Below are 17,924 nucleotides of genomic sequence, written 5' to 3'. Positions count from 1 at the left end.
ACCATCACCTCATATTAGGAATTGGAACAACTGCATGTTGAACCAAAATGAACAAATCCACCCTGGTTTGATGGTATTTTCCGATGGTCCAACAAAAAAATTAATCAGGAACCGACGTATGTTGTTGGTTTCCAACTTATATTCCAACAAAAACCATCATAATTCCTGATGGTACCATTAAGTCTGATCATCACCTCATGCTAGGAATTGTAACAAATTTACGTTGGGTATTCTTTTATTACTTACATAAAGGTTAAAATTTATTTATTTCTTTCCTTCTTTATCAAAGCGTGGCCTTTAAATAATGATTTGGCAAATGTTCAACAGAAATTGAAAAATAAGTTAAGCCCATAAAATATATTTTTTTTATTTCATGTTTAATTCATATTTCATTTGAATTTTGTAAAAACAATAATTCAATATGGAATTAAAAAACAAATATGCTTAAAACACATTATCATTTATTATGTAACATGTTTTTACTTAAAAGATATTTAAAAATGGGGTCACAATCTTTTTAATACAAATAGCCTCAGCGCAGTTTTCAGCGCAAGCGAAATTAAAATGAAACTTAAGACATAAATTTTGAAAGAGCAAATAGTATATGATAATAATAAATCACGTGGTATGTAATGGCTTTTAAACGCGATTTCAATTTCATACGAAAATGATCCCATTAGAGTAGTCACGATACTAGCTTACAATATTGATGATACTTTCAATGCCTGAACTCTAATGGCAGTCTCAGTTTGCTTATCTTAGGGAGAAAAAAGCATTTTTCAAAAAGAGAGAAAATGGATTCAATTTTCACAAAACATTTGGTAGGTAGTCTAATGCCCAAGTAAAATAAGATCATTAAGTAGTTGATGTAACGAATTTTTGTCATATTTTGTAATTTTCATTTTTTAAAACGTATCCTTTGTTGACTGTCTATAAGTAATGGTTAAAATCTTCAATTACTCTAACAGTTATGTTAAACATTTAAAAAAAATTTCTTCAGATATCCGGGCACTCAGCTTTGAGATAAACTATTTATCTTATGTAGAATGAAATATAGTAGTTCGTTAATATTTTAAATGAGTTTCAGCATAAAAATTAAACTTAAAAAAAAGTTAATTATTTTTCGTTTCCTTTAACGGTGCCTCTATCATGAAAAAATTGTGTGGTTTTTTTCCTGATGTATTTTTGGTAAAAATGTATATTTTAGTTTTGGAATTTTGCCTTTTTTTAAATTATTAGTTTCATTTTAAACAAAATACAATGTTCTCTAATTTCATGAATCGATACATTATTTTAACAGTTCATTTTTTAAAGTAAGATTTTATGAATTTAGAATTTTGGATTATAATAGAATATAATTTAAAATGACAAGATTAATGCGCTTTTATTTATAACTACAATTTTTTTTTGTTTACCACTCATAAAAATATCTTTAGAAAATAATAGGATGTTTTTATAGTTCGATTTATTTTACAAAGCATCGTGCCCAATTTTGTCTGCTCGTTAAAAATTCTTTGGATAAAAATAAAAACTCTGCTAAAATGAAGCAGAAATAGCTTCGTAATTAATTACAGTGTTTCTCAATAGAAGGCTCTGCTAACACAGAAACACTATAAATCAATTAAAAAAAATAATAGTAGTCTCCACTATCTGCTCACTCCTTTCACCAACATTTCTCATTCATCCTTGTTTTTTTTTTTCATTCTTGAACTTCAATAATTTTTCTTAAAACACCCAAACATTTTATTTTCAAGATATACAGCCACTGTAGATTGATGCAAGAACTTTTGTTAATATGTTTAACGTAACGAAATAGACGATTACCTAGATTTGAAAAACAATAATCATCTGGGCCTGAAAAAAATTAACCTTTGCTGAGTAGGTCTATCATCCAATATACAAAGGGTAGTAGGGATACCTTTAACATGTCTCCTACAGACCTTTCCCCTCTCCTTCCAAGGAAAGATATTTCCGTCTCATCACGGCGTGCCAGATTTATTGTCTTTGGCAAACACCTTGCATTACTAAAATACATAAATAAATCAGAAATTGTCTTATAAACAGTTCCTTTACCATGCACTGGAAGAAGTTTCCAGAAATAAAAGTGGCTAAAGAACAATTTATGTAATTGTTATTTTATCATATTTAAGCAAAACAGTCATATAACCATAAATAAGATGATATTCACACTGTGAGAAAAACCGTGACGATTGTGAGAAAAACCGTTTATTAACTGCTTTCACCTAATACGGTAAAACAACCAAAATTTTACTCACCTACTGGGCCCACCTAATCAAGCCACTTATTTCATAGCAGTTAGATACATATTATAGACAAGATGGCTAATCTGTCAATCTCATGACCGACATAACGGGGGTTCGAGTCCTAGGGTTGACACCACAATATCAATCTGTCTATTCTGTCCCACCCTTAGCTATTAGAATACGATACTCTCATTCACGGATAGATGGCAGCACCATAAGGCTGCTAAACTATCTCTAACGTTCAGTTAAATTTCTTTTCTACCGTTTAGAAACCATGCTACTCGTAAATTGTTTTAAAAAGCCGTAAAATTTCGCATTCATGGTTTTTTTAAGCATACTAATTGCAAACGGTTTTAAAACCGTAAGGGTAAAAAACGTTCTTTACAGTAAACATTATGGTTAATTGGAGGGACATACTGCTGCCGGTTATTTTACTACAATTTTAGAATGAAAATTCTATCCGTGTGAGTTTACTCTCTGTGGGACACCAAAGAATTTTAGGCCATGTCTTCTTGACACATGAAATCGTTCCACTCAGCTTCTTTTAATTATTTATATTTCACCATATCGAAGAGACTCATCAGCTTATGCACTATACAGCCTTATTTTTCTTTTCTAAGCCTTATTTTTCTTTCTATTCTTCCAATAAAAAAAGAAAAATATGAATGATATGAATGTGCACAGACGTACTCCGTCAAGTTGAACAGGTTTAACATGAATTTCTTTTAGCGCAAACTTATTTTCGATTCCTCGTCAGGTTCAACACGAATTCTTACATTGTTACATCACGAATTCTTACATCAACACGTATACTTACATTGTTGTTAAAAGTATACTTTTAACGGGAACACGCTTAATTGGAGATTTGACTCACGTCACTCGTTTTTGACAATTTTATACCAAAAGAGGGATTATTATTTACAGCGAGTATTATTAAAACTAGAATAATGCATAATATTTATTATGTAACAATCTGTTTATCGTCAAGGAAGAAAAATGATTGAGAAGTAATAAGGTGAGCGAGGCGATCATGGAGTATATGATGTCCCCAAGTTACATAAATTGCTAAAAATAGGAAACTGCATTCACACAAATATCAAATGCTCACCATTTCTTTAACATATATCAATCAAAAATCGTCAAAAATATTTGAAAAGAGCGTAGGAAAAAATTTCAGTTGCCGTTATTTTGAATTTTTATGGGCTAAATCCCTAGTGGCCTCTCATCCAAAATTAAAGAGCATCATATGAGTGGTATTACATGCGTGCCAAGTTTTGTGCTTTTATTATTAAAGACCAGATTCATCTACATGTTTCATCAATCTGCCGTATTATTTGATACCAAATCAAATATTTGTAGTGCTTAATCCATAAAAACAGCCTTTTTCTGTCATTTTAATAAGTAATATAGTTTTAAAAGAATAATTTACCTTGACTTTTAATTGCTTCTAGTAGGTTTTAAGAAAAATGTGCCTTTTATTTTTAATTATTTTTACTGGATTTAGAGAATATTGTGCCTTTTATTTTTAATTGCTTTTATTAGATTTCAAGATAAGTGTGCCTTTTATTTTTAATTGTTTTTACTAGATTTGGAATATTAGAATACTGAGCTTTATATTTTTAATGCATTTTATTGAAAATATAATTTCGTATTGCTAAATTTTAAACCTGAAGTAACTAATAATTTGCACATATGTGATATCTACGTACTAGCATTTAGAAATGATTTGAGTTTGTTTTCGCTTGTAAATATTTAATATCAATAAAATTGCTTGTAAATGTTTAATGTTGCAAATAATTCCTTGATTGATTTTTTTTGTGAACCTGGGTAACACTGTTACAAAAGTTACTATATTGATCACAGGATAGCTTAAACATAAATTTGAGAGGTAACAATACAATCATTTTAATAAGTAAAAACTTATCTAAAGTTTGTAGTTTGAATATTTCAAATCTATAACTTACAAAATTTAAATACACATACATATTTTTGAATCACCTATTTATTAATAAAATCATTACAATGCACAATGATTTATTACTTAAACAACATTCATTTATCAAAACAGCTGGTAGTCAAAAGTCATGAATAATAGCTACAAATTATAGATCGCGCTGGAATTTATTATCTTTTCTCACACTAGATTTGTGACTTGAATATTTAATGCTAAGCAAACCAACTTCTAACAAAAGAAAGATACTTATCTGTGTTGAAAATGCAATCCAAAATATGCGCAAATTCTACGTATTCGAATATCTGAATACGCGGAATTTAATTTAGCAGCTACTGTTTTGTCTGCCGTTTATACAAAACTCCACTAGACTTGACTATAACAATGAGTTAATTCAAAAGAGAATTAATCACGAACTCGGAGGCGGACACACATTCTTCACTGCTGCTAATTATTTATCTAGTCATTATAGTCGGTGGCCACGACTTCATCTTAAAACATTATACTGTTTGTATGGAAGCTGGGTTTTTGGAAGGGAATTCTAGCGGAAAGCTTGCTGTCAGCATCTAAGATACGTAATGAAGACTCTGGTTGTTGCGAGAGAAAATAAATTGAAAAATTAAATTGTTTCCTTTGTATGTAGTTTTAAAATAGTTATTATAAGTTGTTTGGGATAATCTGTTTTATGGGATCATCGCTCTAAATAAACTCAAACTAAACTCGCCAACTTAATGCATAACAAAATTAAAAGTGAAAAAAAGAATTCTGAAAAAAAATTATCTAACAGCAGCGGTCGCCATAGCAACTCCTGCAATGAAGACGCATGCGCATTGTTTACTTGACACAGTCGAAAAGTGTGATGACGTCCAAACAAGGTGAGCTTGCCATCAAACCGAAAACAACACCCATTTTGCCAATGGGTAAAAAAAAAAAAAAAAAAATAAAAAAAAAACTCAAACTTATGTCCGATTAAATGTCTCTTCTCCCTTTTGGATGGTGACGAGCTGAAAGAAACTGAGTTGTAATTTGGGCAGAAATGAGTAGCCTCTAGCTACGTAATAAAGACAGTGAGTATTGTAAGTAAATATAATAGAAAGGTGAAAGTGTTCCGTGTACATGTGCCTTTTAAATAATTGTATGTCTCTCTGTTGTTTGTCTGTAAGTTGTTTGATTTGTATTAATTGTATTATGGAAAACGTTTATACATGTTCGTCATAAAACCGATTAAATTTCTTATTCTGCGTTGGCTACGAAAAGCTCAATGAAATTGAGCTATAAGGGGATACTGGAAGTTTAAATTCAAAAAAAAAATCATTCAAAAATCTATTTTTTGATTTTTGAAGCTGTGTATATTTCCTTAACGAATTAAAAGATTTTGAATTCGTATACATCAATATGTGTTTGTATACATCTCGTTAGCAAAGTAATTGAATTCTCGTGATAGAATTTTTCAATGTTTTCACAACTTCAAAAATTTCCTTGCGCACCAGTTTTTGTCATATTGTAACAAAATTTAGATTCTCCTCAATGTATCTGGTTTAATTTTAAATGCATTTGATTTACTCTATACCTTAATTTAATTTAGTTTTCTACTAATTGAACAAACATTATTGAAGCGTGTTTTTCGAAGACTTTTTTGGTGACAAAATAAAGATTTAATGCCTAGGTTAGTAATATTTTTATATGGTTTGTTACCAGTTAAAACTAGTTAATTAACCAGTTAAATTTATTTAAATACCTACAGACAACGTATTTGGGTACAAGTTTAATTTAAAAAAATTGAATTAGGTAGCAAGGAGCTTTTTAATTATCAACAAATAAAAACCATGCTTTTAGCTATAACTTGAACATTAAATATTATTTTTTCTAAAGCACAATGTACACATACTTCCATTAATACTTTATTATACCTATTATTCCATTAATACCTTATTATACCTATTATTCCATGAATACTTTATTATACTTCCATTATTATCTTATCAGTATTCTATTAAAATTTAAAAATGATTGAATGATTTTGTTTTTAACGTTCTGTGTTCCCATAACGCGATTAGTGAGAATGATAGCAGCAGCAAAAATATCGCAGATAGCAGGCATAGTCAACCTTACGGCGAAGGTTGTATTTTCATTTTCATTTGGTTGATATAGAAAGGTTGGCTAATTAATTTTTTTCAAGGTTTAGTAGAAATATAAGTATGCCACGTTTGTTTCCTTTAAGATTGAATAAAGACATGCTACAAAATTTACAAAAAAAATCTTATCTTTTAGCTTTTACTGTATACCTTATTTTTAACTTTTTCCGTTCTAGCTTTATCCTGGCTCTCAAATGCAACATTTTATTTGTGTTAAAAACTTAATAATCATATCAACCATACCTTTTTAAATTGTTAAAGAATGTGTATATAAGAGAGTGTGCAAATAACCGTGTTTCACAATGATGAGCGTAAAATTTAAAATAAACCTTGAGAAGCAAACTTTATCCTCAGTTTGAGAGCACATTCTTTGATTGATTTACGAACGATGATTCAAACTACATTTCAAAAGGTTTTTCTAGTTTTGTTTCCTAAAGTCAGATTCAATTTTGTTACAAGAGAGTTGATTATGTATGCAAACCTCATAGCGCGTAAACCAGGATAGTTAAATTTAGGTTTCAAGATTATATAACATTGTTTTCAATCATAGTTTATTTGCTAATCATTTATAAACATTTGTGGTTAGTAATTATTTTAAGCCTATGGTGGGCTTTGTGATGAAAATTGTTGTTGACTTTAAAATCAACCTTTCACTGCTATCTGGGAAGCTACATCGGAATCAGATGTTAATGCTATTCCACAAAGACTCCGTGATGCTTTTTTGCGAATAATGTGCTATTTTTATAACTGCTGCTCTTTGTTGCATATTGTTTTAGTATAAATGCATTTGCGATTAACTCAATATCTCAATTTATTTTTTTTAATAATTGAACAAACATAATTAAAACATATTTTTTGGAGAAAAAAAATTGGCAAAATAAAATTTTAATGTCCAGCTTCATTATATTTTTATACGATTACCATAACCACTTAAATTTATTAAAATGCATATATTTGGGTACATATTTAATTTAAAAAAAATTAAATATTCTTTCGCAAGGAATATTTTCAGTACTAACAATTAAAAAGCACACTATTAGCAATAACTTTAAAACAATTTTCTTTCTTCTAAAAATTTTTACACAGATCTACTAACGTTACCAATATTTTTTTAAATTTGAAAATGATCGCATGAAAATTTCACTTTATTGTTTTGAACGTCCTGTGTCCCCTTAATATATATAATTCACTTTAACACATAGTTGTTAATAACTTATGCAGGGTGCGTAGCGTTTTTAAAAAGTGCTCAAAGGTGCTTATTTTCGATTTTCGTTTTTTAAAATCAATTAAAGGTGCATTTTTCATTGGGTGTTTTTAAAAAGTGCTTAATTTTCCCTTTTTCAAAATGAGATTTTTCCTTTACTATGTTGATTTTCGCTTCGAATTTTGCAAAAAGACACAGTTCACATTGTTCTATTCAACGTTTTCACAATTCATTCAACCCCAATCTATTCCGGCGTATAGTCAGTCCGTAGTGTATGAAAACGCCATTCGTTTTGCATGATTCAAAATTTCATGATGTTTGACAATTGTCAAAATCAATGCCAAAAGGTTTTTTTTTTTTTGACATGACGGTTAAAACAAGATAAAACCGTCAATTGTCAAAAAATTTCCAACCCTGCCGAATTATGATATTTCAGATTTTAGCTTTTTTGCTAATGAATTTTTAGACTCAGCTTAAACCCTGTTAAGAGATGATAATAGGCTCAGTGCTAATTTACGTATGACTCATGTGCTGCCTGCATACGGAAGAATATTCGCAATATTGGTACTGCGGTGTAACTACCAACATCAATTCACTAGTATATAAGACATGCTGACTTTATTCAATCTTGAAGTACCCTTTGATAGAGGAATGTTGGTATTGTCTAATGGTCTTTCCTCAGATTGGTGACCCGGACGTGATGCGATCACGCCTACTTCGATTGAACACTTTGCTTGTTATTTGTGACTGTGTCATCGTCCTTTTAGCGCTGTTGCTTCTCAGTCTCATTTATACACAACGGGATCCTGCACACACTCGACTGCTCATAGCGACACAGGAATTACCACACACACAGCCATGAACTTAATACAGCTCTCATGGCTAAAACACAAAGCCAGGTGACCTTAATTCAGCTCTCCCGGTCACTCACAAATACAGTAACTAGTGGTATCCGTTCATCGAATTCTATCCCTGATTAAATTCTGGTGGGACAGTATTGTGTCGTAACTACCACTACTATTATTAAACATCAATTCACTAGTATATGAGACGTGCTAACTTGATTCTATCTCGAGATACCTTTTGATCGAACACATAATTTTACATAGACATAATTTTACATAGATTATACCCGTTTTTATCGACAATATTAGAAAATAGCTACGTTTTTTATGTCCATAAAATAAAAAGCTAACTGCTAGGAACGTGTGATTAATTTGGATTTAGATTTCAACTTAAGCTGAGTATATAATTTTTAAATCAAATGAAAATATTTTTTGCACTGTAATAATTCTTTTATTACTACAGGGTGCGCAGCGTTTTTAAAAAGCACTTAAAGGTTCTTATTTTTGATTTGCATTTTTTAAAAGCCCTTAAAGGTACCCTTTTTTTATTTCGAGATTTGTAAAAATGCTTAATTTTCTATCTTTTAAAAAAGAGATTTTTTTTTTGCCGTGCCGATTGTCGTTCGAAATTACAAAAAAATGCATGATTTTCACAATTTTCTCTGCAATATTTATCCGGTACTAGTTGTTTTTATCATCATTATGTGAAGTTTGTGAAAATGTTTTTCGAATTTTATTCACTTTATGTTCATAAATTAATATTTAAAAGATAGAAAAAAATAATTTCTATTGCTGCTCGGATCATAAATATGATTTTTTGCTTTGGAATGCAATAAAAAATATTTTTTGAGTGCTAAAAAAGTACTTAAAAGGTGCTTAATTTTTGTTGCAAAATCTGGCTACTCACCCTGTTCTATCTTGATCCCGTTAAAAGATATAATAAAGCTTTTCCCATAAATAGAGTAAAATGCAAGCTCCATTAACAGCATTTGATGGCGTTGAAGCAAATATTAAAAAAATATGTATCAATAAGTAATCAATTTCCACGGACGCCAAATATGTGCACAAAAGTACTAAAAAGTGCATAAAATTTGTTAACTTTCTCCCATCGCACTCTCTACATCAGATAAGAGTCTTGTTCTCCAGGAGCTGACATGCCTAGTAAATCATTAATTTATGATAACGTCGGTAGCGACGGCGGAATTAATTACGTAAAGGTTTGTGGCGATAACTCGGTGCACCCCTGTTTCAGATTTCGGGACTTCGGGGCTATTCACTCTTCATTTAGCAATCACTAAAAGATTTTAAATGGTTGCCTGTGTCCATGATGCGTTGGCCTCAATATCGGTTCATTTAAATATAGATATCGAGTATTCGAACGAACGGGTAAAGTGACTGAATGCGTTCGGAATATTGATTTTGGTTTCAAATTCTGTTTCGGATAATCTATTGTTATATTTCTGCAACAGAAGCTGTAAATGAATAACCCCTTTAATGGAAATATTAGATGGCTAAGGTCAATCAGGAATTTTTAAACATCATCGGTTTGTTTAAATGTTACTTATAATCTAGAAATTAATGCAAGAATAAATGTAATTTAAATTTATAAATTTCATAATATGCGATAAAAAAAACTCAACTCAATGTCAGATATTCAGTATGTTTTTTTCATACAGGTAAAATAGATAATATAAAAGTACAAAACGGATGAATAACATAACATGTATTTTAAACATATAACAGAATATATGTTCTGCTTACAATGGAGCAAATATTTTGATGAATTAAAAGTACATCTTGAGTCATCATAGATTTAATATGTTTCTCTGAGAATAATACCTTCGTCCAATATTTTCATTGTTTCTTCTTCATTAGCACTACAGCCTGATGCAAGTCGAAGTAAAAAAAAGCCATTTTTCCCTCTGAATCCAACAACCTCAATGGAATCCGTTTTTTTTTTCCAATTCTTTTTCCTTGATATATTTTTAACTTTTTTTCCTTTTGCATTTATACACAGATATCATAACTATTTTTTGCATATATACAAAGATATCATCTTGTATATATACACATATATCATAATACTGTGTTATTTGGCTGTCGCCAATCCCTGAATTCTTCAGAGTTAAATCATATTTGTTATATTTTCTTTAACTTCTGAAGGTAGTTAAAATTTCACAGTTTCATTCATAGTCTAGTATGTAGTAATCATAGTTCATAGTAATTAATGATCGAAAACAATTTCTCAAAATTTTTCGGCGTATTCTTATGAGGTCAGAAAATCACGTTCGTTAATTAAAAAGAAAGACCCGGATTTGTTTAGTTTGTACTAGCCTGGCATTAATAAAAAGTTATTTTTACCCTTAATATCTAACGTTGTTGGTATATTTCCATGACATGGCATTTTATGACATTCCATAACATGGTATGGTACCATGACATGGCATTCTATGACATTCCATAACATGGTATGGTTCCATGACATGGCATTCTATGACATTCCATAGCATGTATGGATCCTTTAAGAAAATAGTAATCAAAATTTCTTAAAATTTCTCATGGTATCTCATTTAAAGGTACCTACTTATTTCATTATTATTTCTTAGAATTCTTTACATTATGTTTAAGTAGCAACTGAGCAAAACGATATAGTTTATATTTTATCCTTACAGTATCGATGCCTTATAAAATTAATGAAATAAGATATTTGGAAGTCTTTCAATTAAATACTGATACATTTTATATCTAACAATATGTGTATCAACAAACTTACTCAACAATTAAGAGAATTGGTGCCTGAAGCGAGTAGGAAGCAGGGCTCCCTAATAAATAATGTAAATTAAAAATACATTGGCTTAAAATGTTAAGGCGAGTTTCAGATTCAGTTAGAGTTTCAAATGTTATTCTAAATTAATGAAACTTAAATTCCCCCATAATTATTATACCCTCTTCTGTGGCACAATAACGCCAGAGGCACAAAAGGTAACAGCTTGCAACACTCTGTTGTGATTTGTTAAACCGTCAGTTATTATTTCCAAGGGTTTGATAATTAATCCCCGAGTTCAGGGAAATTTTCTCAACTCCCATCCCTTTGAGTAGCAAACGACACTTAGACCAAAACCATTCTTGACTTAATTACAACCAGAAGTTGTGTAATTTATCACATGGGGTTTAAAGTTTTCGATTGTTAAGTATCCGATGCAGTTGCTAGCAGTAAATGACTTCGGAGATTTCGCAATTTGGGCGACAACTTTCATTTGGGGCAGCATGGAACGTTTAGAGGATGCGGATTGTCGAAATACTCGCTTCGATGATTCTGTGCCCGGTGGATTTTTAATGAGCATATGGACATTTAAATATTTGGCGCTGAATTCAAATGGATTCATAAGGGAATTAAAGGTAAATGAGAGGAGAGAAGGGATTATAATTTCCATTACGCAAAGTGAAATTTCAAAATGCATTTTGGCGCTTGATGTAGGTTGTTAAATTTAAAATCGATAAGCTGTACTCGTCTTTCATAAACGAGTTGCTTTATTATAGTAATCGCTACATGAATTGACGCATCGTCGAAAAATAATGCATGATATTATGAATCTCTTAGATAACGATATTGATTACATATTTGCTAACGACAAAAAGTAATTCATCCATACAGCAAGTGTACCAAGTTCAATTAACAATTCCTCATCGTTGCCGAATTATGGATCGTTTAAATACAGGAATAAACGTCCTCTAACCAATATATATTGATTATTTATTTGCTTAAGACATAAACTGCTAATCTATACAGTAAATTCGTTAATTTCAATCAACAATTCCTTTCCGTTGAAAAATTATAGATTTCTTAAATGAGGTAAAGAAGGTTTTTTTCTTATCTAACGATACTGATTACTTATTTGCTAAAAACAATAAACAGCTGATCCATGCAGTAAATGCGCAATTTTTTATGAACCGCTGCACACCGTTGAAAAATCACGGGTCTCATAAATATGAAAACGTGCATAATCTAATTCAATGACACTGATTACTTAATTTCTTACGTCAGCAAACAGCTGATCTATATAAAGGAAATAAACCATAATTAGAAGATTACTCAGTAGACAAAAAATATTATGGGCTAAGTTTCGGTCACTTTCTTTGAATCATGATAACGTTACACAGAGGGTAAAATAAAAAAAAGTTTCCTTAGAAGATTTTTCACTCAGAGGACAAAAGGAACACTTGAGTTAATTTCCAGGACAACTTGCCTACTTCAATTGAATGAAGCTGAGCTGACCTTGACTTACTTAGAATAGAAAACCACGAAAGTTTCCTCGTTTAGCTTGTCGGTAATTATATGTATAAACTAGCAATCATCATAATTTGAAATTACATAGCACCATTTATGTTTTAAAGAATTAAATAATTTGCGTATAGAACCTAAGCCTAAAATCTGAATGTGTAAAGGTTTCACACTATTGGTGTATAAAGTATATTTTAACAATTTAAATAATGTTTTATTTTAAAACCGGCGTTGAACAGCTGATCCAATTCTGAGTTTACGACTGTCAATGTTCACCTCTGTAGACTTGCAATTTCAAACCCAACCTAGAAGACTAGGGAACTCCTGGATCAATCAATGGGAAAAACTAGCTCTCGTGGGGAACTTTTTCATTAACTAATTTCCATTTGGCGTTACATCGGGAAGAAAACCACTAAAATTTTCCATGATTAGCCCGCATGTCTAACACTAAGGAAATTTTTACCTTGGAACTGTGGTCTATGCGAGCCGTAAGCAGAATTCGCATTAAAAAGTCACCGTTGGAATTCGACCTTGGGCCATCTCATTGGGAGGCGAACACTCTATACCTTGAACCACAGTGGCTCAAACCATCTAAACTGTAAATAAATGCCTGGTTCGGAAATAACTCCAAATGCAGGATCTCTTAACACCGAATTCAAAAGTAAGCAATTTACTAATACAGATTTTTTTGGAGGTTATATACAAAATAAGCACTCACCAGCTATAACATGCACATCTCTACTTGACAATGTTCCGAAGCTGTTTGTGGCAGTACACCTGTACGTGGCTGAATGGACGTCCTGTCTGTATTGGTCGGCTCGGAATGGCTGGAAGACTAGGGATCCATCCAGCCGGACATGGCGAACACCCGGAATGTCGACAGCTGTTGAGCCATCTTCATTAAGCCACTTCGTTACTGGATTTGGACTTCCGAATGCTGTGCAGGGAATAACTGCTCCAGAACTGTTCAAGAACTCTTGTCGATTTGGCGGCTCGTGCAGAAATGTGGGGCTTTGGCGATTATTGGAATATGATTGAGCTGTAAAGAAAAAAATCACTAAATTTTCTGAATAAAAAATCCTTAATATTCACTATCTACCAATAAGTATTTGGACACGTGGGATTGAAAAGAAAAACAAACTTTATTCATAAAACAATAGTTGGTAGAGACTACACGAGATGCAATTACAGCGTGAACCCTCCGTGGCATACTTTCCACAAGTCCTTGTGTGACGGCTAGTGGTATTTTCTTCCACTAGGCTTGGAGAAGACATGTAAGTTCCTGCACCGATTTCGAACGGGTAGTACACCCCTTAATTCGCCTATCCAACTCGTCGCAGAGGTTCTCGATAGGGTTCAGGTCTGGGCTCTGGTCAGGCCAGTCCATTCGATTAACCCCATTGGCACCATACCAAACCTTGGTGACCCTTGCAACATGACAGCTGGCATTTTCGTCCTGGAAGTAACAGGGATCCACCCCGTAAAACTGTCACAACGTAGAAAGCACATTGTCATCCAAAATACTGCAGTAAGCATCTTGCATGGGACTAATGCCGATGTTGTTCCCTACACACTAACTGATACAAAATATCCTCAGTGCTAGATTAGTCATCGTGCTTATTATAGGATCTTTCTCACCATTTAGCACAATTGCGGATAAGTTCGATCAAATTGTTCTTCGTGCAGGCAAGCGTATCCCAATGCTTGAGTAATGTATTTTTTTGTCTCCTGTTTTCCGTTCAATAAAATTCTGCTGGGTTGAATATCGATAGCAGTTAAAACATGAAATAAATATATATATATATATATATATATATTCATAAATTATTGAAATTTTCCGGCTTTATGGGAACACCAAGAAGTTCGGTAATTTTTACCGAAACGCTTTGGTAATGATTCAGGAAAATTTAACAATTATATATGATTTTAAAATAGGCGATAAAATTTGGTAATCTTATAAAGTTTCGTATTTTTTTCCATGAGCGTGGCTTAAAATCCATTTATTTATTTCTAAGTTTTGTATTGTGTACTATATGTGTGGGAATGAGAGCCATAATTTTGAACACGTGAATTTCCACCAAACAGTTACCATATGAATGAGAAAATTACCAGATAAATAGTTTAAATCGAGCAAAAATATGTTTTTTTTTACCAGAGATATCATTATAATAAATAAAGCTAATTTCAACAGAGTTTTTTTTATCCATGTACAATACTTAATCCCTTAATTTTTTCAGTGCTATAATCAAACGTTCTCCGGAATTTATATTTTTTACTGTAACTATTTATGCTACAAAAAATTAAATGCTTTACGAAAATTCTGACAACTGAATTTTTTAAACTAGACTTTTTACCATTTTGAAAGCTGTTTCAAAAGCTGCATAATCACTTTATATTAAAATTACAAGGAAATAATTGATTAATTTTGAGTAATTGAGTATACAATAAATTAATAGATTTGAGTGCGCCGTAATCGATGATTTTATGGGAACCGTTGGTATGATGATTAATGTTGTTCGTTTTCACAAAAAATTATTATTATATTATTAATGATTAGCAATAATATGATATAGAACAATGTAAGCAATATTTTTTTTTAAAAATTAAAAATATTTCTCAATTTATTAAAGCATGATAATATTTTATTTCCATTTGAACAATGGGAAGATGAATAATGAAATAAAGTATTTAAATTTTTTATACTATTCTCAATAATATATATTTATAATATTTCTGTATTCAAGTGATAATTTTTTTCTTGAAAAAAATCTATAAAATCTGTCTATGTAACTAGAGTACAGGACTCTATATAATACATATATGTGAAGCATATTTCTAAATATAAATTTAAACAAAAATTATTTATAACAAGGACTTAATATAAGGAAGCGTTTCATTGACTAACTTGTCAATATCTGCTTAAAATTACTCACGACCCCCCGGAGGATCGAAATATTTTAATCTACAGTTTGAAAAATGATGCATTAAGATCACTCTGTGGTGTTTAGGCAAACATTTACGCAAACACTTCCGTTCAGGAGAAATTTTATGAAATTTCTTTCCGTTTTTAAGTAACAAAGATAATTTAACATAATTTAAGTCATTTTCCCCGTCGATCTCCAATTTTTTCCTGTGGTTGCTAAGCAACAGATATATCTATAAATAAATTTTTTATATATTATAAACTGTGGAATACTTCGTCTAAATATACTATTATAATTAAAGTTTCCTTTTATTCGTATACTAAAAGGTTCTTAAATAAATGAAATTTTTTCTGACGAAACTTAATGCCACTGTTTTAATTATACCGTTACGTTAGATCTTTTAAACTACTTATATAAACTTGATTACTTTCTTATAAAAAATTTTAAAAAAATATATCTTGTTGTGAATTTTGTGGTGCAGTTTATTTTCATTACATTACCTCCTTATAAAGCTATAGCAATTATACTATATTACTGACTCAGAACTATATTACTAGTTTCGTCTCTTATTTTTTAAATGCAACCTATGCTTAAATTGTTATCATCTTCCTTTAAAACAAAATAATAGTCATTTACTTATACACTATCTACCAATAAGTATTTGGGCACCTATGCAAATGACTATATCTGCGGTCCTGAGATACGTCACGCCCTCCGCCTTTATATATCGTGTAGGGAACAACATCGGCATTAATCCCATGCAAGATGCCTACTGCACTATTTTGGATTACAGTGTGCTTCCTACGTTGTTGTGGCAGTTTTACGGGGTGGACCCCTGTTACTTCCAGGACGATGATGCCAGCTGTCATGTTGCGAGGGTCACCAAGGCTTGGTATGGTGCCAATAGGGTTAATCGAATGAACTGGCCTGACCAGAGCCCAGACAGGAACCCTATCGAGAACCTACGGGATGAGTTAGATCGCCGAATTAAGGGGTGTACTACCCATCCAAAATTGGCGAAGGAACTTACATGTCTTCTCCAAGCCGAGTGGAATAAAATACCACTAGCCGTCATACAAGGACTTGAGGAAAGTATGCCCCGGAGGGCTCACACAGTAATTGCCTCAAGTGGAGGCTCTACCAACTATAGATTATGAATAAAGTTTGTTTTTCTTTTCAATCACACGTGTCCAAATACTTATTGGTAGACAGTCAACAAACAAAAACACAAACAAGCATAGTTACAGCATGGCTGTTTAGCAGCAAGGTATTTCCTTTTCATTATCTATTTTCAAAAATCTTTCACATTTAAAAATTTTTTTACAAAATTTTATATTGTGTTTGATATAAACTACGTATGATATTTAGAGATAATAAATTTACTTTCATGAATGTTTCCGAATGTTTTATAAGCAGTGTTATTTTACTAAAATATGTTAAAATGATGAAGATTGCAGATTGTTATAAATATTCCGGAAATTAAACAATTTAAACAGAAAAGATATTGAAAATAAGTCTTTATGACGTTTGCGGAAGCTTTTAGCATTTACATTTGCTACACACTGTTAATTTTTTCAAACATTTCGCCGAAACACTGGTAAATGCAACAGGCAGATCCAACTAATTCCATTATAATCATAATGATCCATTATTATCATCTTGATGAATATCCTCTTCAATTTGATTGATGAAAAGTCTTCCTAAATATTCATCATTTTTATTTGAATGGTAATCATTATTTATAAAGTTTAATTGAATTACTGTTGAATTGTTTTTAGGTGATACGATTAGGTTGATTAAACGCGTTTGTGTAACATAAATATCACTTTCATGATTCTATAATCCAAAAAAGAAGCCGTATCCCAAATTGCAGAATCGTTATTGCACAATTTTTCGTTCAACCTAACGGTCAACTTAAAGGTACAGTACCTGGTTCAACCTAAACCATATTATACAATATCTGGTTCAACCTAAACGTATTCCTGTAGTGCAATTCTTATTGCACAATATTTGGTACAACCTAAGGTACGTGTAACCATGTTTATCATTTCAAATTGATGGTGATAGGATTTAAAAGTGCTCCTTTTTATTATACACAATATAGATATATAATTGGTACTAAAATAGTATTATTTATGTTGTTATAAAATGAGTAATTGTGAAGAAAATTTAGATGATTTTCAAATGCTGAAAACAACAGCAATTAGGGTTTTTTTTCTCAAAATTTTGGATGAATCGACCCATCATTTCATGAATTTATAACTTTAACATGAAGAGAGAAATATTATTATGCATAATATTCATGCATATATATATATA

At 31.2% G+C, this 17,924-nt stretch overlaps 1 protein-coding gene across 1 annotated transcript in view; it reads right to left on the bottom strand.

Annotated features, from left to right (window-relative positions):
• LOC107444320 (cell adhesion molecule Dscam1-like) overlaps positions 1 to 17,924 on the bottom strand; it is a 159,371-nt gene that overhangs the window by 123,070 nt on the left and 18,377 nt on the right. Inside the window, exon 2 of the mRNA XM_071177538.1 lies at positions 13,400 to 13,720. Coding sequence (XP_071033639.1) covers positions 13,400 to 13,720 — 321 coding nt within the window. The remainder of the gene's footprint in view (positions 1 to 13,399; positions 13,721 to 17,924) is intronic.

This window comes from Parasteatoda tepidariorum, chromosome 1, assembly GCF_043381705.1.
Source record: "Parasteatoda tepidariorum isolate YZ-2023 chromosome 1, CAS_Ptep_4.0, whole genome shotgun sequence".
Taxonomy (NCBI): domain Eukaryota; kingdom Metazoa; phylum Arthropoda; class Arachnida; order Araneae; family Theridiidae; genus Parasteatoda; species Parasteatoda tepidariorum.
Note: the sequence above shows the minus strand (reverse complement) of the source record. Positions and strands in the feature narration are given on the sequence as shown.